We start from the raw sequence: 24,120 nt of genomic DNA on the forward strand, positions 1-24,120 counted from the left end.
CCAGGCTCCTCCGTCCCTGGGATTCTCCAGGCAAGAACAGTGGAGTGGGTTGCCATTTCCTTCTCCAATGCATGAAAGTGAAAAGTGAAAGCGAAGTCGCTGAGTCTTGTCCGACTCTTAGCGACCCCATGGACTGCAGCCCTCCAGGCTCCTCTGTCCATGGGAGTCTCCAGGCAAGAGTACTGGAGTGGGGTGCCATTGCCTTCTCCATCCATCCCTATGAATTTGAGCCAACTCTTGGAACTCATATAAGTAGAATCCAGCAGTTTTTGTTTCTTCATGATGGACTTATGCTGATTAACAAGCCACTAATTTCACCATAAAATGAAAACCTATTTTTGATGCTAATTGGCAAAGCGGCTGGTGTTGACTAAGAGATATATAGTTGAAGTGGATGAAGAAATCGAGGCACAAAGTGGTTAAGTGACTTATTGGCCATCACATTACCTTGGAGGAGAGCGGGTACACTTTAAACCGCTCCATAGCTCAATTCCCGTCTCTGCCCTCGGCTAGGGCTCACAGAACAGAGCCAAGCCATGGAAACCAGCACCATCTAGGTGATGCTTGAAGACAAGAGGTGGATGAAGTCTCCAAGGAAGAGTGACCACCAACATTTACAGGGGAAAGGGAGGAGACAACCCTATAATGCGTCCTCAGTGGCTGGCCAGCTGTGGGTTTTCAATCAATATTCATTAGATGAGTCTAAGAAGGAGCAGCCAGAATAGTTGGAGGTAAGCCAGGGGAGCTAATTTTCAGAAAGGAAGGAAGAACAACTTTCAAATGAGGGTAATGGTCAACATATAGAAAGGAGGTCGAGCCAAAGTCTGGAAAGAACCTCTGAATTTAGGAACAAGGAACTCACTGGTGATGAACGATTTCTTAGGATTGGAGGAGCAAGAAAGTGCTGGTAAATGTTTAACAACCCACTCTCCAAGAAGAGTATGCATTCAAATGTGTACATAAGTTTATTATAAATTTTGCTGATATAAAGGATGTGCAACAGAATCTGCAAATAATAAAATATACAATATTCTTTATTGTAAATTCTACTCTTGTATCCATAATTTCATAAATGTAATTATATCATAAGTATTAATACAAGGATAGTAACATAACCATTGGTTGATATTTTTATTTACATTTTTGATTAAGATAAAAATGAAACACTGAAGATATGTTGAAACTTCATAGGTTCCTCAATGACTTGAGTGATTCTTTGCTGATAAGTTTTCAAATCCTGGGGGAATACTTCATTTTGTGTGTGTGTGTGTGTGTGTGTGTGTGTGTGATATTTGTAGTATAACAGTTATGGACATGACACTTAAAGACTTAACCTGCATTATTTAACATTTTCCCCATCACTTTTTAAAATCTAGACAATCCTTTTTAAAATCTAGACAATCAGCAAAGCCTGATATGTAGTATTTGCCAATTTGGGGAGTGTAAATACTCCCATTTAGGCCAGTTTCAAATTACTAACTTAATGTCACTAAATAAATTGGAAAGAGATACAAAGTAGTACATCATTTCTTAGTATTCCCACCATACAGATACCATAAATGCAAACAACCTCAAAACCATATAATAGTAAATTTATAAAATAACCAGGAACTGATGAGTATTTCTTACTCTGGTTTCGGGTTTTCTGTTTTTTGTTTTTTTTTTTTTAGGTCTTAACCATTGGACTGCCAGGGAAATCCCCCTCCATTTATTTAATTGCAAGGTTACATATTCAATATTTGATATAGCTGTTTTTAACAATCAGTCCATGATGTTTCTGGAAAAACAAACAGCTTTCACAAATCAGTAAGCACACCACTGGGTGTGGTGAAAGTCAGGCTGTCATGGGATGTAACTCTCCTGGTCAAGCCTGTAACCATGACCGGCAATATCCACCTTTCTTGCCTCCTGGACAATCTGCTCCTCTCTCTGCTTCAGTCACACTCCAAGGCCTCACTCAAACTGCTCCTGTAGGAGCAACACTTCTGCCACCTGGGGCAGGTTATTCCTACTCCATAGCATCTGCAAGTCGAGTTTGAAACATTTATCATAATTTGTTATTAAAGTACTCTGGGAGAACCAGAGATTGTTTTTTGTCCCCCTGAGCTATAATATCTGTGATGGCCCAGGCCGAGTATAGGTCACATTCACATCTGTTTCCTGGGTACCCACTATAGTGTATAACAAGTGCTGAATAAGTATTCTCTGAGTGAATACTCATGAAGAAGGGCTGTGTGCAGAGACAGAAGGCATCACTTGAGGAGGCTCCACCAGAAAAGATCTCCTTTGATGACTTTTGCTTATTTAGAATGGCGTGGGCTCCACCATTTAGGAACAAAAAGTATAGATTAAAACATCTACACTGAATCTTTCCTTAAAAAATGTGCCCCTGTGAGAACACTTACCCTGTGACAAGGTAGAACTTTCTTCTCTAATGCCAAATAGTGTGTTTCAATAACTTTCTTTTGAACATGTTCTAGCCCGGGGCTACCAGACAAAAACTAGGGTGGGTGTTCTAATTAGACTACTGAGTACACAGGTAACCTTTGCCAGGTTTCTGGGTTGGGCGCCCCAAATACCAGGGAAGTCTACCCTTTAGCACGTGACCCTTCCTAGCATGGCGAGATAGAAGTTTTGACAGCCATTCATTCATGACACCAAATTTGACAGACATTAAAAGAACCACTTTTTGGAATATCAGAGGTACACAGAACATGCCCTCAGATAAGCTTCATGAAATTAAAAAAAAAAAAAAACTAACTAGCAAATTAGGATTCATGCAAAGAAACGAATCGTGGTTTAAGGTCCCTGGCGTTGGGAAAAAAACCCCTGACAAACCGTACACTACACAAACATACCCAAACCCAACACCCTTAAAAAAGTAAAAAAAAAAAACCAACACACCCCAAACCTTACAGACGCCATTAGAACCAACACTGCAGCTGCTAAGTCGCTTCAGTCGTGTCGGACTCAGTGCGACCCGATAGACGGCAGCACACTGCACTCCCCCATGCATGGGATTCTCCAGGCAAGAACACTGGAGTAGATACAACTAATAACAAAACTTGATCTAATGTTAAGAGCACATTAATATTATGGATCGTCAGGAAGAATCAGATAGGAGCAATCAGGGTGTTGCAAGTCCTGATTACGCAGAGCCGTTAATCACGAATCATGCGAGCTCCAATCATCATGTTCTATTCTGCCCTCCAAAAGGAGGAACAGGTAAGGATTATCCTACCTGACGATACCGAGAAGGCGGCAATATTCCGTACTCCGGAAATACGACTCCGCTATCAGGGAGGGTGAGTAAACGACAAGTTAGTCCGAGCAATCTAAAGTTATCCAGGTTCTTCCACTTCAGTTGTTCAATTTATTTGCAGATGTTTTAAAATATATTTTTCCATTTGGCTGTCAAAATAGCAAACGCTAATCCCTCCCAGAATGCTTCACTCACTTAAAGAGCTCGAGGTACTACCCTTAAGCATCACTTTATTTACATATCTCCGCCCACTCCCTTCCGCCAAAAATCTACCGTAATAACTAAAATAGAAGCGACATTTAGTGTCTTAACTGTGCAAGGCTGGAAAACAGCCTTCCATTTCTATAGTAGTTTGGCCACCCCAATTTTCTCCTGAAATTTTTGTCTTGATTTCTTTTTTTTTTTTTTTGGCCACGCTGCCTACCATTCAGGATCTTGGTTGCTCCACCAGGGACTGAACCTGTGACTGCTGCAGTGGAGGCGTTGGGTCCTAACCACTGGACAGCCAGGGAATTCCTGTAAAATTCCTGTAAGTTTTGATCTTATCCTAAAATATATTTTATTACAAAGGACTGTAAACAAAACGCAGATAATCCCAGACTCGAGAGATAATTACCCTAACACTGACATCCTTCACTAAATGCAGTGTTAGAAGGAGAGCTGAAGCCTTCCTCTTCCAGGAAGGGTGAGTGGTCCTTCACTGCTTCAGCCTTCATCCCTACTTCAGTCACGAAGGTATCAGAAAGGTTTCTTTTTCAGCCCAAAGACGCTGATGAATAATGTTATTTCGGTGACAGCTGGGAGGGCACTGAGGAAGGTAGGTGATGGGTTCAGAGTTCCTTCTAATAAAAATACCCAGATCCCCAAGCCAGCGATCCCACCCCCCACCCCCTAAGTGCAGGAGTGACAGTGAAGTCACTCAGTCGTGTCTGACTCTTTGCTCAGTTCATGGGATTTTCCAGGCAAGAACACTGGAGTGGGTTGCCATTTCCTTCTCCAGGGGATCTTCTCAACCCAGGGATCGAACCTAGGTCTCCCACATTGTAGGCAGATGCTTTACCGTCTGAGCCACCAGGGAAGTTTTAGGAGTGTAGGAGGGGAGGACTTCAAAAAGACTCGGGAATGTTGAGTGGATCTGGTATCTTACACATGGAGTAAAGGGCTGGATAGGAGAAATCTTCAGATTTAAAGTAAACCTCCCTTCCCCGTCCTCAAACATTAGGTGCTACCATACCTGCAAAAGACAAAAATGTACCAATACGTGGTGCACTCCCAACGCTCAAATATGAAGAAGGACAGGGCCACAGATGCACCACAGTGAGCCCCGATGGCTTGGGAATACACCAGAGTCAAGGAAAGCCTTTGGATCAACAGGTAGTGATGAGCCAGAAAAGGCTGGTGATGGGCCTGGCATCTGCATTCACAATCAGCTCCTGGTGAGTAAGGCATCTCTCACTCCCTTTACCACACTGCAAAGGCCAGAGCCAGAAGCCCAGACTTTTGGGTTTTAGGATGGCCATGTGTAGAGGCCAGAGCTGAGCCTGCCCTGCTGGGAAACCAAGCTACCTCCATCCCGTATCTAGTTTGGACCCTTCAGGTGAAGTAGTAGACTCCCAATCTACTCCAAGCACACAGAAATGCTCACAGGGACACAATACACTGCTGGGATCACTTTCCAGCACCCTGGTGTTGAGAGCCTTCCCTGATCCATCTTCCTCACTTCCTTTGTCTCTTCTGCCTTCCCAAAGTGCTTTGTATCTTTACATCTGATGGCACCCGTGCTTATCACACTGAATTACAGATGTCTGTGCGTCTCCCTCTTCCTCAAGATAGAAAACTGTGTTGTACTCCCATCTTGAGATCTCCAGTGCCTGGTGAGTGGCAGGAGCTCAAAAAGTGATCCGAGATTGTATTAAATCTTCCACATTGCCTAACATCTCTCCACAGGAGGGATTCTGTTTGCCTGCTAGAGCAAACACCATTGTGCCAGAAAGGCCTGGTTAAGTGGCTGAAGGGCGTTATGGTGGACAAGGGCCGAGGAGGAAAGGAGTACACGTAGAAAGGATACAGATGAGGCTCTGGGTGCTGTTGAACATGGAAACTCCTAAGAAGAAACCAGCCAGCTCCACTGCAAAGAGGGCCAGGGTAACAGAGAGCGCTGCCACCAGCCTGCAGAAAAGAAGGAAGTGGCTCAGGCCTTCTGGACTTTTTCTAAGACCCCTTCACTCCCACTACTGCCTAATTCTGCCCACCCTGTCCCACATGCTCACTGAATGTCCTGCTTCTCATACTCCTCAGGGGTGAATTTGAGAGGCAGGCAGGCCTGGATGTTGCTGTCCTAGGGAGCAGGGCAGAAAAATAGAGAAGTTGAAAGAGGGTCTGGCGGCGGGATATGGGAGGACTCCACCGTGTAAGGCTCCGGGGGAGAAAGGGTGGGGTGGGGCTGGGACCACCCCAAATTGGAAGGAGGAACGAGAAGAGAGCCATGGGTCTTACCCTGGACCAGAATAAGGTGATGACGACCACCAGATGCGCCAGGAGCGTCAGAAAGCGAGAGGGCACGAGCCCCGAGATCCGGCCCATGGTCCCCAGGGGAAGAGGTACTGCCTGGAGCAGAGGCCGTTTGTCTCTGGGGCTGGAAGCTCAAGGAGGGTCACTCCTCAAGGCTCTCAAGCTAGCAGACAAAAATTCGACGTACGCCGCCCTCCCCGCTTACGCTGGCACCGCTCAGTTGCCTTGGTAACCGCAAAAAACGAGGGCTCCGACGGGACCTCTGAAAGTCTCGCGAGAGCGGCAAATATCGCGCCGCCGCCAGCCCTCTGGGAAACGTTGGTCCGGGTCCACAATACCTGTGCAGATCCCCACCGGATGCAGAGAATCGAGCCGTCGGCCTTCCCGCGTGCAGACGAGTTGTCTGCACAGCCTGAGAGTGTGTTGTGGCGCGGCCCTACATTGCCGAGTCGGCCCACACAGCACTGGCGAACGGAAACTCGGACACTCGCTCCTCCGGGTATCCCCACCCCGGGAGCGGCCTGGGCCCCAGCCCCTGCTACTTTGCCCAGGATGACCCTCCGGACACCACAGTCACCACCACTTCAGCCTTAGGGCGTCAACATGCCCGAGGCCTGGACACTCTCTTTTCTTCCATCCTCCGCATCAGTGTAGCTTCTCCCTGACCTAGGCCGAATTTGGAGAGGTGGATGCCCCTTTATTGTCCCGGAGCCCCTGGTTGTTGGCCGACCGTATACCTGAACTTTTCCTTGATTCTGGTTCCTCGCCCCCGCCCCAGCTCGCTCAGATTGGCGAGGAGTTTGTAGAGTACAGAAAAGAGCCCCTCTCCTGAACTAGGGTGTGGATGAGAGGCGTGTTGCGGGAATGAAGTGGACAAACGGTATCAGAAAAGGGAGTGGAGGAAGAGAATGAAACCCCGCGTCCCTGGGAGGCAAGAGTCGAGGGCGGAAATTCAGACTCTACGATTTCCTTATCTCTTTGAGGTGTGGCCAGCTGTAGTCTAAGCATCTCTCACGATTGGGACCTCACGGACCTTCGGACCTTAAAGGTGATTTCCTGCAGAACGGAAAGTTCTCGCCGGAGTTCATGGCTAACAGTTAAGTCACAACTTCCAGGCCCCCCCACCCCCACCCCCTTACCAGATCATCTCCCAAGAATAATAATGGATAATCCAAAATAAGAATAGAAAGAGTTTTATTTGAGCCAAACTAATGAGTAGACTGGAAGCTCCTTTCCCAGATTACTCTGAGAAACTGCCCCAGCGAAGCATCGTTTTCAGTGCAGTTTTGCATTTTGTAAGAACAAAGAACTTTATACAAGTCAGGGTTACATTTCTTCTTTTTTTTCTTTTTTAAGGACCAGATGATTAATATACAGCAGGTCAGCATGGCCTTGGCACCTGGAAAGCATCTCTTATCATCACATCAAAGGTGTCCCAGGAAGAGGGGCATTTAATCTTTATTTTTAACATGGGCATTTTTTACTTCTGGTCAGCGTACCCTTTCCTTTAATTAAAGCAGATGTACAAAGTGTGTTTGATAAACCACAAACAGGCTATTTTAGTTAGGATAAAATTCAAGTTGTATAATGTTTAAGCCAGAATGACTTCCCTATATATCTCAAAATGTGAACACTTCTTTTATTACTACTCTCCATCTCAGTGCCTCTTAGACAGGTCTAAACTACAAGCCCAAGAGGCATTTTTTAATTTCCTCATTCATTCATTCATTCAACAAATAAGTCCCAGGCACTGTGCTGGGCTCATATCCTTGAGGAACAAGGAAGAAGTCTCTACCTTCCTGGGGTCAGAGAGATTGACAACAAACACGTCAACAAATAATAAATCTGCAAGGTAAAAGTTGTAATAAATAAATTTAAAAGGAAATAGTAGAACAATATGATCAAGGAAATTTTCTTTGAAAATAGACCATTTGTTCTTAAAACTTCATTTTAGGAAATGTGGTCAAAACAGAAAAAATGCTTTTCTCTCTTGCAGGTCCCCAATGTACTAAATGGATTTCTTTTTTCTAAACCAGTGTGTGAAAAATTTCAGGTGTCAAAGTGATAGTCAAAAGATGTTTCCTCAAGTTCATGCAAGACAAAGGGATATAACAAGAATGGATAAACAACAAGGTCCTGCTGTATAGCACGGAAAACTATATTCAATGTCATATGATGTCATAATGGAAAAGATATATATTCATATCTGAATCACATTGCTTTACAGTAGAAATCAACACAACATTGTCAAACAACTACACGTAAATAATGTTTTTTAAAATGGTGTGACAAATTTGAAATTTAATGTGTGATCCTAATGGGTCCTGGATCAGAAAAATAAAATTTATTATAAAGGACATTAGTGGGGAAATTGGCAAAATCTGAATAAGGTCTCTAGCCAAAATAATAGAGTCAATAGTGTCGGAGTGAAAGAGGTGGAGTGAAGTGGAAGCAATCTACAGAGTCTTAGAAGATAAAGTCTAAACCTGGGAATGTGTGTGGGTGAGAGAAGGAAGGGATGACTGTTAGATTTTGGGATCCAGCAGCTTGAAGTTTGGGGCATTCTGCGCGTAACAGCCTTCCTGCCTGGGTACCTATAGCTAGTAAGAACAGGAAGATAAATTCACTTTGTGAACTGGTAAACAGCAGGCATTTAATCGACTTCCCTGGTGGCTCACTTTCCATGTCTTTGGTTCAGAGAAGCCTGCTTCACACTCACCAAAGAGAGTTTTGGAGCCACCTTGTGGCCACAGGTGGTAGTGCCAGTGACCAAGGGTCCTTCGGCCACTCGACCCAGGGCTGGAACTCACACGTTCCGATATTTGAACTGGCCATAAAATAATTTAGAAATGCGTTTTTTAAGTCAGAAATATTCAAACATATTGTATGTAAAAGTAAAGTATTTTTCATTCAAAAGGTTATGACCCCTTTTGAAGCCTACCATTCTGTTTCAGCAATTACCAACACATGGCCAACCTTGTTTCAGCTATATTCTGCGTCCCAGTCCCACTGGATTATTTTGAAGCAAATCCCAGACATCACCAAATAGTTCTGTCCAGGCGGAGGAAATTTTCATCCCACTGTCTTGAGTTCTTTTAGCTGATCTAATAATTAAATTAACATAAGATAGATTGATAGGAGGAAAAAAATCCAATTTAATTCAAACACAGGGAAATCTCACAGAAAAAGGACCACCAAAGAGACCAAAGGAGGCTGTTTATATGTTGTTTTTTGACAAAGAAATATTGTTTGTGAAGAATTAACAAAGGGGTTTGTGCTTGGGGTAGCAAACTAAAGAAGTAGCAAAGTTTGTTATGTAGCTATCTTAGCCTTGAATTCCCTCACTCTGGTGATAAAACAAAATTTATATTTAAAGACAGGACAAGAAAAACTGAACATAAAATTCTCTCTGTGTGTTTGTTTGGGCCTCGTCCTTCCCTCCCTAATGTGCAAGTGTGCACCTGCGTTACATATTAACCAGATGGGAGTGACTGCTCAACTATACAGATCAATTTTTTCCCCTTTCTTCTAATGCTACAGTGTAACTTTTGTTTGCTGTTGTTACTTCTTAAAACTTAAAAGAATAACATTCTTTCTCAACTCTGTAGAGGGTTATGAAGAACCTCAGCTTCATAAGTCCTGACAGGAGGTGTACTGTTTCAGCTGGGAGTCATGGTGACTTGTTGCTCACTTTGTAAATGCTTTCTTGGACTGTTACCTTGGTAAACCTTATGTAAATTATCAGTCTGGCATTTTGATGTAGGATCCTTTGTCTTGAAAATGTACATGACTAGTGCCTTGGGCTTTTAACAGGCAGCACACCACGTTTGCTTGTCTCTCTTTTTCTGGTGTTTAATCTGAGCTTCGAGTTCAGGAGTAGGCAGACTGAAGCAACCATTGAACATTTCCCATCAGTTTTTCACACCAGGTGAGCAATTTTAACTAGAAGACTGTGGGTTCAAGTCCTAACCCAAGGGTTCAAGTCCCAATCAGTTTTGGCTGGGTTTGAATCCCGTCTGAGTTGTGCAGTTTCAATGGGGCATTGATTTTAAGCCACAGCGTGATGGAATCATGTTAGCATTTTAAAAGATGATTGTCTTTGACTATTCTGGAGACAGAGACATTAGGGAGGAGTCTACTACAGTCATCCAGTGAGATGGCAGTGGGAATAGGGAATGAGGGCTAACAGAATTATGAAGGAAATGAAATTGAGTGAACTTGGTGACTAGAAATGGGAAGCGAGGAAGGGGGAAGAGTCAAGATGAATCCAAGCCTCAGCTTGGCCTCTAACTGAGAGTGCAGAAGACTGGGAAGGAAATGAGACAAGAGGGAAGGGGACAGGGCACAACCTTTACAAGAATGACGCAGCTACTGAGAACTGGATAGGAGAGAAAAATGGTTAGAACCGTTCAGGCCCAAGATGGCAGAAGATTCAACTTCCAGTAGACCTTAAACCTTATTACACGCCCATCCTTTATATTAACATGTTGAAGGACACACCCACAGGTACCATGACACTTCTGAGGCAGACCATAAAAAGCCAAAAAGGGGGGCAGTGGCCCAATTTCTGGAAATCCTCACCCCTTCCCTAAGTAGTTAGAATAATCCTCCCAAATGTTACCCTCTGAAATTACGCAGCCCATAAAAACTTACATTATATTTCCCAGTGGTCTTTCAGAGATGGCCCACACTTTTTATGGAGCGTGTTCAGTTCAGTCGCTCAGCTGTGTCCGACTCTTTGCAGCACGCCAGGCCCTGGAGCCTACTCAAACTCATGTCTCTCTCAATAGATCTACTTCTTACCTATCTCTTTGCCTCTCCCTGAATTCCTTCTATGTGGAGACATAAAGAACCTCAGCTTCATAAGTCCTGACAGGAGGTGTACTGTTTTAGCTGGGAGATTGTGGGTTTGAGTCCCGCCTGAGGTGGGAAGTTTTCGAAGGATGACAGGGTCAAGTGAAGGTGTCCAGCAGGCACTAGACTGAATCCAGAGAGGTGGGAGCAGGATTCAGGAGCCCTCAGCACAAAAGTGATGGCTGACTCCAGGGAAGGGTTTACTCCAGGGAAGGTGTGCAGCATAAAGAGAGAAGACAGAACTCCTAGGAAAAAAGGACAGAAAAAGAGTCTGGAGGGAGGGGGACGGTAAGATAGGGGAAAGCCAGCAGACAGCAGTGTCATGACAACCAAGGGGGAAGGCTCTTAAAGGATGTTGCCCAGTCAATTAAGGTCAGGCTTCTTCGCTGGCTTTGACTTGTCTGTAGTCCCTGATAACTTTCTTTGGCGGTATTGGACCCTTGAACTTTCACCCTTCAAGAAGCAAATGAGCAAATGTGTGTGTGTGTGTGTGTGTGTGTGTGTGTGTGTGTGTGTTTGGGTGTGTGTTGGGGGGGGGGGTTCTTTCAGCTTCTGGTATTCCTCTTTATAAGTTTCCAGCCTGGTCTCACCTGGGGAGCTTTAACAGGTACAGATATTTATGTCAACGGAAATCAGAACAGGGGTTGCCTCTGTGAAGGCGCGGGGGCGGGGGGGGCGGGGATCGACTCGTAGAGGATAAGAAAGAACCTTGTAGGATGAAGAACATGTCTTCTATCTTGAAAGGGTTGTGGGCTGAATTCTTGAAAACGCATCAAAATAAACACTTAAGATCTGTGCATTTCATTGTAGGTAAGGGATTCCTCAGAATCGTCAAAAGTGACAAAATTAATGATGCCAAGATTCTACCCTGGATCTTTAAACCAGAAACTCCAAATTTGGGGCCTGTGAGTAGCTATCTGGAAGGCTCCGCAGGCGGCTGTTAAGGGCAGCCCGGGAGGGGACGCACGGCTGGAAAAGCTAATCTCTGTCCCAGACGTTCTTCCATCACCTTCGGCCTGGTATTCCCAGTCCTTCCACACGTTTCTGTGCCAGTCCGTCCCCGCTGGGCTGTGAGCTCTGGGTCCCCCAGAAAACCAGCTCAAGGCCGCCTTATGGTCTGCAGGAGGGCGGCGACGAGGTCGGGGCACCGATGAACCCGGAGCCCACAAAGCCGCTGCCCTGCGGGTGGCGGGCCCTGCTGGTCCCACGAGGCCGGAGGGAGACAGCAAGCACCACACCAGGGGATTTTAGAAGTTCCAGAAGGCCCTCAGCACCTCGATCGCCACAGCCGGCCGCCTTACCGTCCAGTCGTCATGGGGAGACCTGTCCACCCCCGTGGCCGGCCGACCTCGTGGCGCAACGGTAGCGCGTCTGACTCCAGATCAGAAGGTTGCGTGTTCAAATCACGTCGGGGTCAGCGTTCGCTTTTCTAGAGCTCGGGTAGCTTTTATTCTTATTTGTAACTCTGTTGAGGTCCCATCCAGCAGATTAGAGAAGAAACACTTCACAGGGGCCGGAAGGGGAGGGTCCCTGGCTCCGAGTCCCGAGCCGCCCCGTCGGGGGAAGCTCCAAGATCTCGCGATAGTTTTTATTGTAGATCCGGGGACTGTAAATCTGGGCGGATAGCGGGGTTCCTGACGAGTGACGCAAGCCCCGGAAATCCAACGCCGAGTCGGGTGCTCGCGCAGGCTAGGATATCGCTCGGCAGCCAGAGCCCTGCGAGTCGTCCTCGCGGTGCCGGGCGGGATCCCTCGGGACACCATCGCTACGCGACGTAGTTAGGTTCACGCTTTCTCCGAGAAGGAAGAATCCAGACCCCAGAGAGGAGATCCTAAGCTGCTTTCCTGTGGACGAGGTGGCCGAGTGGTTAAGGCGATGGACTGCTAATCCATTGTGCTCTGCACGCGTGGGTTCGAATCCCATCCTCGTCGGCCTGCGATTCCGCAGCTGTCTTTATATTTTATAACCTGTGTGCCAGGATTCAATTTCTGTGTCATCCTTTCAACCTATCCCGTTTTACAGCCGCGGATTTCGCACCTTCTACCTTGTTTTCCAGTACGACCGAAAATTAGAAAGGTATCCCGGCATTCATTCACCTAACCTGGAACTGACCTGGCCAGGGAAACAAGGCGGGAAAGTGGTTGCGCGGGGCGCCGTGGCTTAGTTGGTTAAAGCGCCTGTCTAGTAAACAGGAGATCCTGGGTTCGAATCCCAGCGGTGCCTCCCGAGGCATGGGTTGTTTTTACACTTCGAGCAAAGAGTCGTAGGCTTTTGGCTTATATATAATTTTCCACATCTCTTCGGGAGTCTACCGGTGGCCACCAGACGGCCTTTTCTATTTCCGGTTGTGCACCTCAACGCTAAGTGCATGCTGTCAGTCTTGCGCTCTATGTTGGCACGGCGACCTGCCAGTCAAGCACGTATTTGCATTATCTGTGCTTGCCACTATTTTGGCTTCGCTTTTATTTCCCGAAATGATAAGTGATTCCGTTTTCGTAGTCTGTTTCCCTGTTTTTCTAAATAAGCTTACCCATTTTGAGATTTTCTCACAGATAGGACTGATGAGTAATTTGTATTTTACATAGATTGATATTGAGAAAACCTCTTGTCGACTGGCCGGTTAGCTCAGTTGGTTAGAGCGTGGTGCTAATAACGCCAAGGTCGCGGGTTCGAGCCCCGTACGGGCCAGAGTGTTGTTTTCTTTTAAATAATTTACTGTCAATTTTTTGTTGTTAAGGAAGGTGTGTGGAGCAACATCTCCAATTCCGGAACTGTTCACACCTCGAGGCGAGGAATAACGTGTTTAAATTCAGCCCAAAGACCTAGTGTCTTGAGTTACAGGAGGAAAGTTTAACGGAACTGGATCCGTATTGTGATCTGTTTCTAAATCTCACATAACGGGAGCTTCTGGAATTTACTATGTGACTGTAAACGGAAGGCGGCCAGGAATTGGCACAGTGTGAGAAATGGAGTCAAGAATGGAGCTAGCAAGTGTTTCTAGTCTTTAGAGCACAGATGTCCAGTTTGCCCAGTCCCTGCCTGTCCACTTCAGGAACTAAGACAACCCTTCCTTCCTTTTTTCTTCTAGATCTCCTTGCTTCTGAGTCTGCTTTTATTGCATCTCTCAGCCCATACCTGTGTCTTACCTTTCCTCAGATCTGCTGTTTATGAGTAGGAACCATATCCTTCCATATGTGGCCTGAGACCCCCACCCCACTCCCAGCACCAGCCCCAAGAAAACTCCACGAAGACTGACCCTCATTCCCATTACTTTGGTTCATCAATCCCTGTAACCCCACACAGACACAGCCTCAGCCTTAGCAGCAGCAGCACTTTAATTCCACAAAAACTCAGAAAGCCAAAACTGATTAGAACATTCCACAACAGGTGGGCTTCAAAACCAGCAACAATTCTATCTGAACCCTGAGAGCAGAGAGACCCCTCCCAACGCACCTCCTCTACCATGCAATACATTCCTTCTAGCTCCGCCCAGGTTATGACTGGGGAAATGGGATGGTAGAGGGCGAGAGGGCAGAAGCAGGAGGTTATCCATCTGCAAGTATGCGTCCTTGTCTGCGTGGTGTGTGGTCTTTGACCACACAAGCTCCCACAGCCCCTGGCACCTGAGATGTGACTACTGGAGGTCAGAGTGGCCACAGTGGGGGCTGGGGTCTCCTCTGTTCTCCTTTCTTGATAACATATGACAGTCACATCTCCCAAGCCCAGACCTAAAGCCCCGGGTTTCCAGAGATGGTGCTCTAAAGAGAGGTTGGGAGAACAAGGTAGCTGCAGATGGCCAACTGAACAGAAGCAGAGCATCATACCCTCCTACCAGGAGAGCCTTTAGAACTTCCCGATACACACCTGCATAAGGCCCAGCGAATGGTCGCCGGCATGCTAAACGTATCTGGAAGAACCTCCCATATATAGGCCTCCCTCCTCTCAGCAGGCGGGTCCCACCAGGGCTCCTTGAAGAGTCCTTAAGGATCCTGCTGGTCCCTGGCGTTGCCAGGCCTCTCCTGCCTTCCCAGTCACTTGCACAGGGCCTCCAACACCTCCAAGGTGCGTCGGATATCCCGGACTTGGCGCGCCAGTCCCTGAACCGGTTGCAGAGCCCGCTCCAGTTCTTCACAGCGCGCCAGCAGGGTGTACATGCCCTTGATGCTCATGTCCACAGCTTCCCCTAGAGAGTCCACTGCATCGCGGTAGGTTTGGATGCAGCCCACGCTCAGAGCGGTCAGCTCCTGCACCGCACCTCCCAGCCCGCGAAGCAGACGGTCCACCCTGCCGCCCAGCTCCCGACTCAGCCGCTCCAGGTCCCGCAGCACGTCGGGGTCGATGGGAGGGATGGCCGGAGTGGGTGTGGGAGCTGAACAGGGCCGCGTAGGGGCAGGGGGCGGAGGTTGAGGGGCGCCGCTCAGACGGATCTTGAGTTGCAGGTTGTTGGCGACAAAGTGGGTGAGGTCGCCATGGCGGCTCACCGTCCCTTCGAGCTCCAGGGGGCTGGAGATAGTGGCGCGCCGTCCGCCGCCTGCGCCAGATTCTGCACCCCCTGAAGACGCGGGGCCGCCGCACGCCCCGCTCAACCCGTCCAAGCTGCGGCTGTCCTGAAGGCGGCTGGAGAACGAACGGCCACCCCTGCCGGCTTCCGCCGCCTCGTCGTCGTCTTCCTTCTGCTCAACATCCATCCCGCCGCCTACAGGGCTCCCTCGACGGCAGACCCTCTCGGATTCAGGCTTGGCCTCCGGAGGCTCAGGGTCCTTGCGCCGGGAGGACCCGTGCAGGTCGAATTCGGGATCCGGCGCCCCCAGGCGGCTTCCTGCCCCAGAAAGCGTCCCTCCACGGCCCGGCTTGTCCTCCGGAGCTTCCCATTCCGGAGGGTGGACAAAGCTGCAGCTCGAAGTCTTCAGGGACGCCTTGGGGTGGCAGCTCGCGCCCCCAACGTTCTCTGCCTCTTCGTCCTCGGATAGTCGGAGGTCTGAGGGCCTCTCAGAGGGCGTTTGGCCCGGGCCGTCGCCGAAGATCGCAGCTTGCTGTTCCCCCAGAGCTAGCAGGTCCGTCTCGGGCCCAGGCCGCCCCCGGGGCGACTCCATACTGCAGTTGGGGGCAGGAACCGAGGAATTGGTTCGCCCCGGCTTGGGAGGCCTTGGCGGCGCCTTTAAGGGGCGTTTTAGAGGCGCGCCGATTGGCCTCGGGCTGACAATGGTCAGGACGTGAAGAGCACTCTGATTGGTCCCAACAACCAGGAAGTCCCAGAAGACCAGCTGTCATTGCGTGACCGAACACGCGTGAGAGCCAGCAGGGAGGAGAGAAGGAGGTAACAGCTGCGCTCGTTGCCCCGCCCTTTCGAAAAGTTGAAAAGGCAGATCTTAAAGATGAAGATCCTGAAAAGCCTGAGTCCTCCAGGGGCGGAGCTAGACTCTTTCCGCCCACATTTGTTGCTTAGTAACCGCTTTTAGTAGGGAACCAGAATTGGGTTTCTTAAAAGAGGTTCCTGGGATGAAAGTACTATATCCTGCTTGGACCGTCGGGATTGAATCGCACCTTAGTTGATCAGGATGGAACCAGAATTCTCATTTGCTCTTCTGTTCTCTTGTCTCCTGCCCCCTCCACCGGGTTTTGAGTGTCTCCTCTTGGAGGATGGTGTGTGATTTTGCCTCTAGGTAGAACATTCAATTAGTTAATGGCCCTTAAGGTCAGAGCCCTGGTACCATTCTGATCTCTTCTCTTCCTTCTCTTCTCACTGGTCCTGCCAGAGGCACTGGTCTTCTCACTGTTCCTGTGACAAGACAGACATGCTGCCGCCTCAAGGATTTACATTTGCTCTTGCAAATGTAAAAGCAAATGAGTGGCAGTTCGCGCCCCCAACGTTCTCTGCCTCTTCCTCCTCGGATAGTCGGAGGCCTGAGGGCCGCTCAGAGGGCGTTTGGCTGGGGCCGTGGCCGTCTCAAGGACGCCCGTCGTCCTCTTGGCCCACCCCGTTTTTTGAGGCCGAGTCCACAAAGTATATTAAAGGTCCGTATAGTCAAAGCTATGATTTTTCTAGTAGTAATGCACAGATGTGAGTTGGACCATAAAGAAGGCTGAGTGCCAAAGTACTGATGCTTTTGAATTGTGTTGCTGGGGAAGACTCTTTGAGAGTCCCTTGGGCTGCAAGGAGATCAAACCAATCAATCCTAAAGGAAATCAAACCTGAATATTCATTGGAAGGACTGAAGCTGAAGCTCCAATACTTTGGCCACCTGATGTAAGACTCTGATGCTGGGGAAGACTGAAGGCAAAAAGAAGGTAGCAGAGGATGAGATAGATAGCATCAGGGATTCAATGGACATGAATCTGAGCAAACTCGGAGATAGTGGAGGACAAAGGAGCCTGGTGTGCTGCAGTCCATGGGGTTGCAAAGAGTCAGACATGACTAAGTGACTGAGCAACTACAAAGAAAAATGTTCACCTTTTTTCTCCATCAAGTCCTTTTTCAAATATTATCTTTTCAGTGAGGCCTCCCATTACAATCTGTTTACAACTGCAACCACTTTTTGCAAGCTTCCTGCGTTGAGGATTTTTTTTTTTCCTTCTCGTTTATTCACCCCTCAGCTTCTAGAACAGCACCTGGGCTGCAGAGAGCACTCAGTAACTATTGTCAAATGAATAAATCTTAACCAAAATTATGATATAACTACACCAGCAGGATGTAGGGACAGAAAATGCCCTTGTTTCTGGTGGCAGTGGAGTGAAAGAATGAAATCCTTACATTCGTATCAGGAAAATGATAGATAAAGCCTAAAACTGAAAATGTAAAGAAGTAGTGACAGAAGCATGTGATTTGGAGATACAAAGTAAATACCAAAAAAAAAGCAAAACTGTAAAAGGATTTGGAACAGATCCAAAAGGATTTATCTCTGGGGAGAGAGAAATGGGAAGACTGTTGGTTTTTTGTTTTTTCAAGCCCTATACTGTCCTTCAATTATTTTAATCTGTGGGCATATGTAGTGGGTTGCATGGTAGCCCCCTAAAAGATATGTCATTGTCTTAACCTCTGGAAGCAATGAATGCAGTGTTTTTTGGAAAAAGGGTCTTTGCAGATATAATTAAGGATTGTGAGATAACATTACCCTGGATTATCTAGGTGAGCCATAAATCAAATTGCTAGTGTTCTTTTAAGACAGAGGAGAGAAAAGCGAAGACAGGAAGGTATGTGAAGACAAAAGCAGAGCTTGGAGTGATGTAGCCACAAGCCATGAAGTGCCTGGAGTCACATGAAGATGGAAAAGGCAAGGGAGGATTTTTCCCTAGAGGCATATATGGGAGGGTGGTGCTACTGACACCTTGATCATGGACTTCTGGCCTCCAGAACTGTCAGAGAACCCATTTCTGCTGTTTAAAACCACCCAAATTTGTGGTAATTTGTTACAGTAGCCCTAGGAATTGAATATAGCGTGAGTATCTGAGATGAAATAAAAATAAGAAACTTTATTGATGTTCTACACCACATGGCTTAAAAGTACAAATAATAAACACATGCAGAAAAAGCATTAGGTGAAACTCAACACCTATTCATGCTTCAAAAAACACCAAACCCTTAATGAAGTAGGAAGAGCCCAGGCCTTCCTTAACCTAATAAAAGACATGTATCAAAAACCTACAGCAAGAGATTTCCCTGACAGTCCAGTGGTTAGGACTCCAAGCTTCCACTGCAAGGGGAATGAGTTCGTCCCCTGGTCAGGGAAACTCAAGATCGTGCATGCTGCTCTGGGTGGCCAAAACAAAAGAACAAAACCTACAGGAAGCACCATATTGCAAGCATCATACAAAGCAGTGAAACTTTAGGTCAGGAACTAGACATCATCAGCTTCTATTTATTCCTGTGCTAAATCCTCACCAGAGCAGAAAAACAAAAAAGACAACTTTAATTGCTCCTAGGTCAGCAAGACTGACCCAGGAAAGGGAAAGATTAGAGGTCAACTAAGAGGGAGTAATAGGAGGAGGTGGGTGGAGACGGTTGGTGATGGCTGGTGTGCAGGCATAGCAGAGTAGAGACAGGTCCCCAGCATCCCCAGGCCTGGGAGCCAGAGCAGGGGAAAGAAAAGATGTGGAAGTGTGATGGTTGGGAGCTAACCAGATGGGGTTAGAGCTGAGAGGTTGCTCTCAGTGCTAAGGGGTGCTCCCAGGGGTGGTTATGCAGTGCCCACCCCACTGCCCAGCACGGGCAACTCCCTCGCCTCCTCACCACAGATGATGACTTCCTTCACAGCAGTCTCCACCTGTAAACATCTACACTCATCAGTAAAAAAAGCTTCAGCCTTTATTAAATAAAGACGAGGTAAAAGACAGATGCAGAAACAGACTAGGGACCCCCCTCCTCCTAACTACACATATACAGACACAGACACAACTGAGAAAAGGACAGGGACATTTCAGGGGACAGACTGAGGGGCAGAGGGAGGCAGCACCCTGCGAGAGTGGGTTCGGACCCAAGGGTGGGCCGAGACCTGGGCCAGCGGCAGGCGTTCTGAGGGGTTATGCTTGAGCAGCTTGTAGATGAGGTCCTGGGCTCCCAAGGGCACAGAAGGAGGGAACTTTAGGTCCACCTGCAAGAAGGAGAGAAGGGCTTCATCCTGGCTGCTTTTGCCTCCACTTCCCACTCTATTAGCAGGGTTTAACATCAACAGCAACAGTGTGCCCACTCCCCGCCCCAGCCCCTGAGCTGGCACAAACTCCAGCCAGACCCCAGGGGCCAGCCTCCCACCTTGACGATGCGCCGGTACGTCTCATTGTGGGAAGCACTCTCAAAGGGCGGGTTTCCCACCAGCAGCTCGTAGCAGAGCACACCGATGCACCACAGGTCCACCTTCTCATTGTGCGTGCGCCCCTCAATCATCTCTGGGGGCAGGTAGTCCAGAGTGCCGCACATTGTCTTCCTCCTGGGGCGGGGGCAGGGATCTCAGATCCAGACTTTCCCTCCTTTCCCTGCAGCCTGACAGGGAGCCCAGACCCACCCCAGGATGTGCCAGGGGTCTTCCAACCAGGCTCTGATGGGGTCTTTGGGGTAGGAGTGGGACTAACACACTGACTGCATTTCCACACTGAGGGCCGTATCTTAAAATAAATCAGATATGAGGGCAACGTTCACCTTAGAATTAAAGGAAAAATTTCAGATGTTCATCAACCACATGTTGCTTAATCATGTTACATTTCTACTGTGCAATACTATGAAGCCACTAAAAATGATGTGGGAATATTCTCAGTAATAATGGCAAGAAGGTCCCAATGTTTCAAGTGAGAAATCTGGGTGACAAAACTGAGTCTCCTATTTTTGTTTTTGGCCACACTGCATGCTTTGCAGGATCTTAGTTCTCTCAACCAGGGATTGAACCTGGGCCCCCTGCAGTGAAAGCTGGAGTCCTAACCAATGGACCAGCAGGGAACTCCCAGTCTCCTATTTTTGTAAAGATATTGCTGTGTTTATATATTTACATGAGAACAACCCAAAATGTCTCTGGGTAACAAGATCTGGAGTGGTTTTATTTTGAATGGCTTCATACCCAGGGCTGGCCTTCTGGCCCACCATACCTCAGGGAGGGGGCATGCACCGACCAGCCGAAGTCAGCAATCTTCAGCTCTCCCCGGAGCCCCAAGAGCAGATTCTCAGGCTTGATGTCTCTGTGAATCACCTTCTTCGCATGGCAGTATGTCAGAGCATCTGCCAGCTCCTCCATGATCTGGGGGGCCAATGACAGACAGTCAGACAAGGACTGACCTCGGGCTGCAAATGGCATCCCCCCAGCCTCCAGGCCCCTGCCAGTGCCCCAGGTGCCCACCCGCCCCGACCGTGGCTGTTCGCTGCTCATCAAAAGTTCGGCTCTTCTGCAGCTCCTTGTAGAGCTCCCCCCGGGGGGCATACTCCAGAATCAAGTAGATCCTTCGCCGGTCATAGAAATAGTTGTAGAGACGCAAGATGTTGGGATGTCTGGGAGAGGAGACAGAGGAGGCATCAGGCTGCATTCTGGCCTAAGGAAATGGGAAAGATGACAGGTCGCATTGGGGCAGAGTGGGTCAGGTCTGGGCCAGGTAGGGGAAGCCAGGTGGCAGTCCTAAGTGGGGACTGGAGGTGATTTTCTGGATTCAAGGCTCTGGCTGGGATTGAGAGCTCATTGGGGCTGCGTGGCCACAGCTGCAGAGAAGACAGTCCAGATGTGGTGGGGTTGGAGGAGGAGTGGGGTTGGGGCGGCAGGGGGCTCTGGCTCAGGGGACGTTAAGCGTACTGCAGATGCGCTTGGATTTCGATCTCTCTACGCAGCTGGTGCTCCACACCCTCCTTCTCGATCTGAGACTTGAAGAGGACTTTGAGCGCCACGATGAAATGGCTTTTCTTCTCCCGAGCCAAGTACACATTTCCAAACTTGCCTTTGCCCAGAGGACGCCCAATCTCAAAGTCATCGATTGTGAAGGAACGCCTGTTTGGGAAGCAGTGGTGGAGCAGCTGAGTGGTGGTTAGTCGGTCCTCTGAGGTGTTTGCCTTCTCTCTGCACCTCCGCCCCTCCTGCCTGTAGTCCTGCTTCTCTTCCAGGGGAGCTGAGGATGGATCAGGCTTTCTCGCCCGCATCCCTCCTCCTCCTTCCTTTATTCCACCCACTCTCTTGCTACACCAAAGCTTGGGGAGCTTACTTTGGGATGTTGGGGGTTCCACTGCTGTTCTCCACCACCTTCTGGCCAGGGGCAGCTAAGGAAAGAATAGGGAAGTTGAGGCCATCCTTTGACATTTTCATCCCCACCAACCCTCTGCAGACCCTAGTTCCCTCAGATCAGTCCCCTCCCTTTGTGCTAGTTTACCTGTGGGCTGGGCATTGGAGCGACTCATGAGGACAAGTGCCGATGGAGTGACAGGCTCCTTCCGGAGAACTCTCTGGGGCAGGGTGTTCAGGCCAGGCTGAGCCTGAGAAGGACCAGAGGGGAGCTCTGAGGGTGCCTTTATCCCAGTGACCGGGTTGGAATGCGCTACAGGCAGCATTTCAGGCCTTGCTATAAAGCCACCCACCTACCCCATCCCATCCCCAGTTCAAAGAGGAACAATGAGACCACAATTTTGCTACTCAGTCTTGTCCATAACACCACTCATTTACCCAGCCCCCTACCCCAGGGGGCAGTAGAGGCTGGGGTAATGAACACCCACAATTCAAGGAGCTTCAGAACAGAAGTATTCTCATAGTCCCCTAAGCTTGGTCTGTTAAGGCTCAGATAAGATCCTTGGGGCCTTGAGTGTTCAGCAAATCTCAGTATTTACCCCTTTGCAACAACAGGCTTTAGGGACACTGAAGGCTATTTTAATGGTCCTGGAGCACTTGTTACTTTCAACTTCTGAGTAACACACACCACTTTCTTTTGGGAGTGACTGGTGTAGACACGACAGTGTTATCTCATTCAGCCTCCCCATTCAGAGCTTCACCAGGGAGGGAGCTGGTGGACAAGGGGATAGAGGGACCCTCCAGGAATCTCAAGCCCCACTAACAGAGAACAAAGCTCATGTAGGGCTCCTTCTTTCTTCTTTAACCAAGAGAGAAAGAGCCTCAGTGCTCCTACAGACTTGTTCACAAACAGCGAATTTAGGATTTACAAATAAGCAAGTTGAACAAAATGGAGTCCAGAAATAAATCCACATATATGTGGGAATTTAATATATACAATAATGCTAGCATTTCAAATCAGAGGATAGATTCTTCAATGAAAGGTGTTAGGACAACTGGAAAATAAAGCTTTTCAGATGCAAATGTCACACCAGTCATTAAAATCCAAATTCTTAAGTAAGACTTCTCTTGGACCTTTTAAACTTATAAACTCATCTAAATAGCCTATATCTATTTCCTGCCTAGCCTATTTTTTCAGGACAACAGTTGAGATTCATGGCCTAATAGGCCAGACCCTGCCTGCTCAGTCCCAGACGCCATTTGTATGTGACAAGTAGGCTCAGCTCTTCAGAGGTCCTCACAGGCTGGTCAAATTCAAACTGGTAGCACCGGATAGGATGTGGCTACAAATGACCTGACTGGGGCCCATGCGCTGGTGCAAAGCCAGGAGAAAAGTGCTAAGAGGATCGCCATCTGCAGGATCTCGAATCTGCAAGCAGGAAGTCGCCATGCTGGTGGGAGAGGGGAAGTGAGAAAGCCCTTACCGTCTGCCGGCCATAGGGCCAGGGGTAGGCGTTCTCCTTCTGGGCCATCTGTAGAGGGAAAGGGGGAGGGAACTGGGCAGAGAAGAGAAACAGAGCCGTGAGAAGCAAAAAAAAAAAAAAAAGGAGAGAGAGTAAGGGGTCGGATCGATCTAGCCGGAAGTGTTTGCCCGGGCGGGGGGGCGGGGGGCGGTGCTGGTGAAAGGGCGCAAGTCCAAAAGCTAGCTTCATCAGAGCGCATTCCCGCACACGCCTCTCCGCCCCCACCCTGCTACCGGCCTCACTCCCTTCCAGGACCCTTTCTCCACCCTAGAGCAACCAACCTGCCGGATCACCTGGCCTCTCCCGGAGCAAGAATCCCGAAAGAAACCCGTGGTGCCTTGGCCGCTGGCAACAACTGAATCTGTCCGGCCGCACCCCCTCACCCCCGCCGAGGTCCTTTCAAATCTCCCGCCCGGGTCCCATTGGCTGAACGTGCCGCCCATGCCCAATTCTCATTGGCTAAGTATCCCATGACGTAGATCCAGGGGCCCAATGGAAAAGGCGGAATGAGAGCCAGGGGCAACCAGGGTTTTAGCTTAGGAAAAGTTTCCCTCAAGCCTCAAATAGTCTTATTGGTGTTTTGTTTTTAAAATTTAAGTCATCAATATAAACTGGAATTTATTCTTGTGTATATGTATGAACTGGAAGAACTGTACAAAAAAGATCTTCACGACCCAGATAATCACGATGGTGTGATCACTGACCTAGAGCCAGACATCCTGGAATGTGAAGTCAAGTGGGCCTTAGAAAGCATCACTACGAACAAAGCTAGTGGAGGTGATGGAATTCCAGTTGAGCTATTCCAAATCCTGAAAGATGATGCTGTGAAAGTGCTGCACTCAATATGCCAGCAAATTTGGAAAACTCAGCAGTGGCCACAGGACTGGAAAAGGTCAGTTTTCATTCCAATCCCAAAGAAAGGCAATGCCAAAGAATGCTCAAACTACCGCACAATTGCACTCATCTCACACGCTAGTCAAGTAATGCTCAAAATTCTCCAAGCCAGGCTTCAGCAATACGTGAACCGTGAACTTCTAGATGTTCAAGCTGGTTTGGAACCAGAGACCAAATTGCTAACATCTGCTGGATCATGGAAAAAGCAAGAGAGTTCCAGAAAAACATCTATTTCTGCTTTATTGACTATGCCAAAGCCTTTGACTGTGTGGATCACAATAAACTGTGGAAAATTCTGAAAGAGATGGGAATACCAGACCACCTGACCTGCCTCTTGAGAAATCTATATGCAGGTCAGGAAGCAAGTTAGAACTGGACATGGAACAACAGACTG

General features: G+C 48.2%; 3 protein-coding genes, 1 long non-coding RNA gene and 5 other non-coding genes across 13 annotated transcripts; 5 read left to right on the plus strand and 4 right to left on the minus strand.

Annotated features, from left to right (window-relative positions):
• Nucleotides 1-1,007: 1,007 nt before the first annotated feature.
• Nucleotides 1,008-6,017, minus strand: TMEM107 (transmembrane protein 107). Of its 2 annotated transcripts, XM_061389723.1 has the most exons (5): nt 5,759-6,017; nt 5,533-5,600; nt 5,331-5,431; nt 4,497-4,593; nt 1,008-4,070 (listed from the first exon to the last, which is right to left on the minus strand). In XM_061389723.1, exons 1-5 carry the CDS (start codon nt 5,843-5,845, stop codon nt 4,001-4,003), a joined length of 423 nt encoding a protein of 140 aa, XP_061245707.1. In that variant the 5' UTR covers nt 5,846-6,017; the 3' UTR covers nt 1,008-4,000. The 2 variants fall into 2 exon arrangements, with proteins under 2 accessions (XP_061245707.1, XP_061245709.1); XM_061389725.1 differs by lacking the exon at nt 4,497-4,593 and having other exon boundaries at nt 1,008-4,404; nt 5,759-5,999.
• On the minus strand, nt 3,113-3,248 carry LOC133233109 (U8 small nucleolar RNA). The gene has a single exon (XR_009731587.1). It is a non-coding gene; the product is annotated as a U8 small nucleolar RNA (small nucleolar RNA).
• Nucleotides 6,018-6,359: 342 nt separating the features above from the next.
• Nucleotides 6,360-13,519, plus strand: LOC133231430 (uncharacterized). Its single transcript, XR_009731137.1, has 2 exons — nt 6,360-6,869; nt 7,130-13,519. It is a non-coding gene; the product is annotated as an uncharacterized LOC133231430 (long non-coding RNA).
• TRNAW-CCA (transfer RNA tryptophan (anticodon CCA)) lies at nt 11,973-12,044 on the plus strand. The gene has a single exon. It is a non-coding gene; the product is annotated as a tRNA-Trp (tRNA).
• On the plus strand, nt 12,477-12,558 carry TRNAS-GCU (transfer RNA serine (anticodon GCU)). Its single transcript has one exon. It is a non-coding gene; the product is annotated as a tRNA-Ser (tRNA).
• TRNAT-AGU (transfer RNA threonine (anticodon AGU)) lies at nt 12,777-12,850 on the plus strand. Its single transcript has one exon. It is a non-coding gene; the product is annotated as a tRNA-Thr (tRNA).
• TRNAI-AAU (transfer RNA isoleucine (anticodon AAU)) lies at nt 13,242-13,315 on the plus strand. The gene has a single exon. It is a non-coding gene; the product is annotated as a tRNA-Ile (tRNA).
• Nucleotides 13,520-13,944: 425 nt separating the features above from the next.
• BORCS6 (BLOC-1 related complex subunit 6) lies at nt 13,945-17,985 on the minus strand. Its single transcript, XM_061389717.1, has one exon. It carries the CDS (start codon nt 15,718-15,720, stop codon nt 14,659-14,661), a length of 1,062 nt encoding a protein of 353 aa, XP_061245701.1. The 5' UTR covers nt 15,721-17,985; the 3' UTR covers nt 13,945-14,658.
• A 926-nt stretch (nt 17,986-18,911) lies between these two features.
• AURKB (aurora kinase B) lies at nt 18,912-23,240 on the minus strand. 4 transcript variants are annotated; one of them, XM_061389718.1, is made up of 9 exons: nt 23,114-23,240; nt 22,794-22,865; nt 21,458-21,560; nt 21,293-21,347; nt 20,890-21,081; nt 20,456-20,594; nt 20,198-20,346; nt 19,374-19,548; nt 18,912-19,215 (listed from the first exon to the last, which is right to left on the minus strand). In XM_061389718.1, the coding sequence occupies exons 2-9, from the start codon at nt 22,839-22,841 to the stop codon at nt 19,042-19,044; spliced, it is 1,035 nt and encodes a 344-aa protein (XP_061245702.1). In that variant the 5' UTR covers nt 22,842-22,865; nt 23,114-23,240; the 3' UTR covers nt 18,912-19,041. The 4 variants fall into 4 exon arrangements, with proteins under 4 accessions (XP_061245702.1, XP_061245703.1, XP_061245704.1 ...); XM_061389719.1 differs by having other exon boundaries at nt 23,126-23,234; XM_061389720.1 differs by lacking the exon at nt 22,794-22,865.
• Between the last annotated feature and the right edge of the window lie 880 nt (nt 23,241-24,120).

This window comes from Bos javanicus, chromosome 19, assembly GCF_032452875.1.
Source record: "Bos javanicus breed banteng chromosome 19, ARS-OSU_banteng_1.0, whole genome shotgun sequence".
In the NCBI taxonomy this organism is placed as follows: domain Eukaryota; kingdom Metazoa; phylum Chordata; class Mammalia; order Artiodactyla; family Bovidae; genus Bos; species Bos javanicus.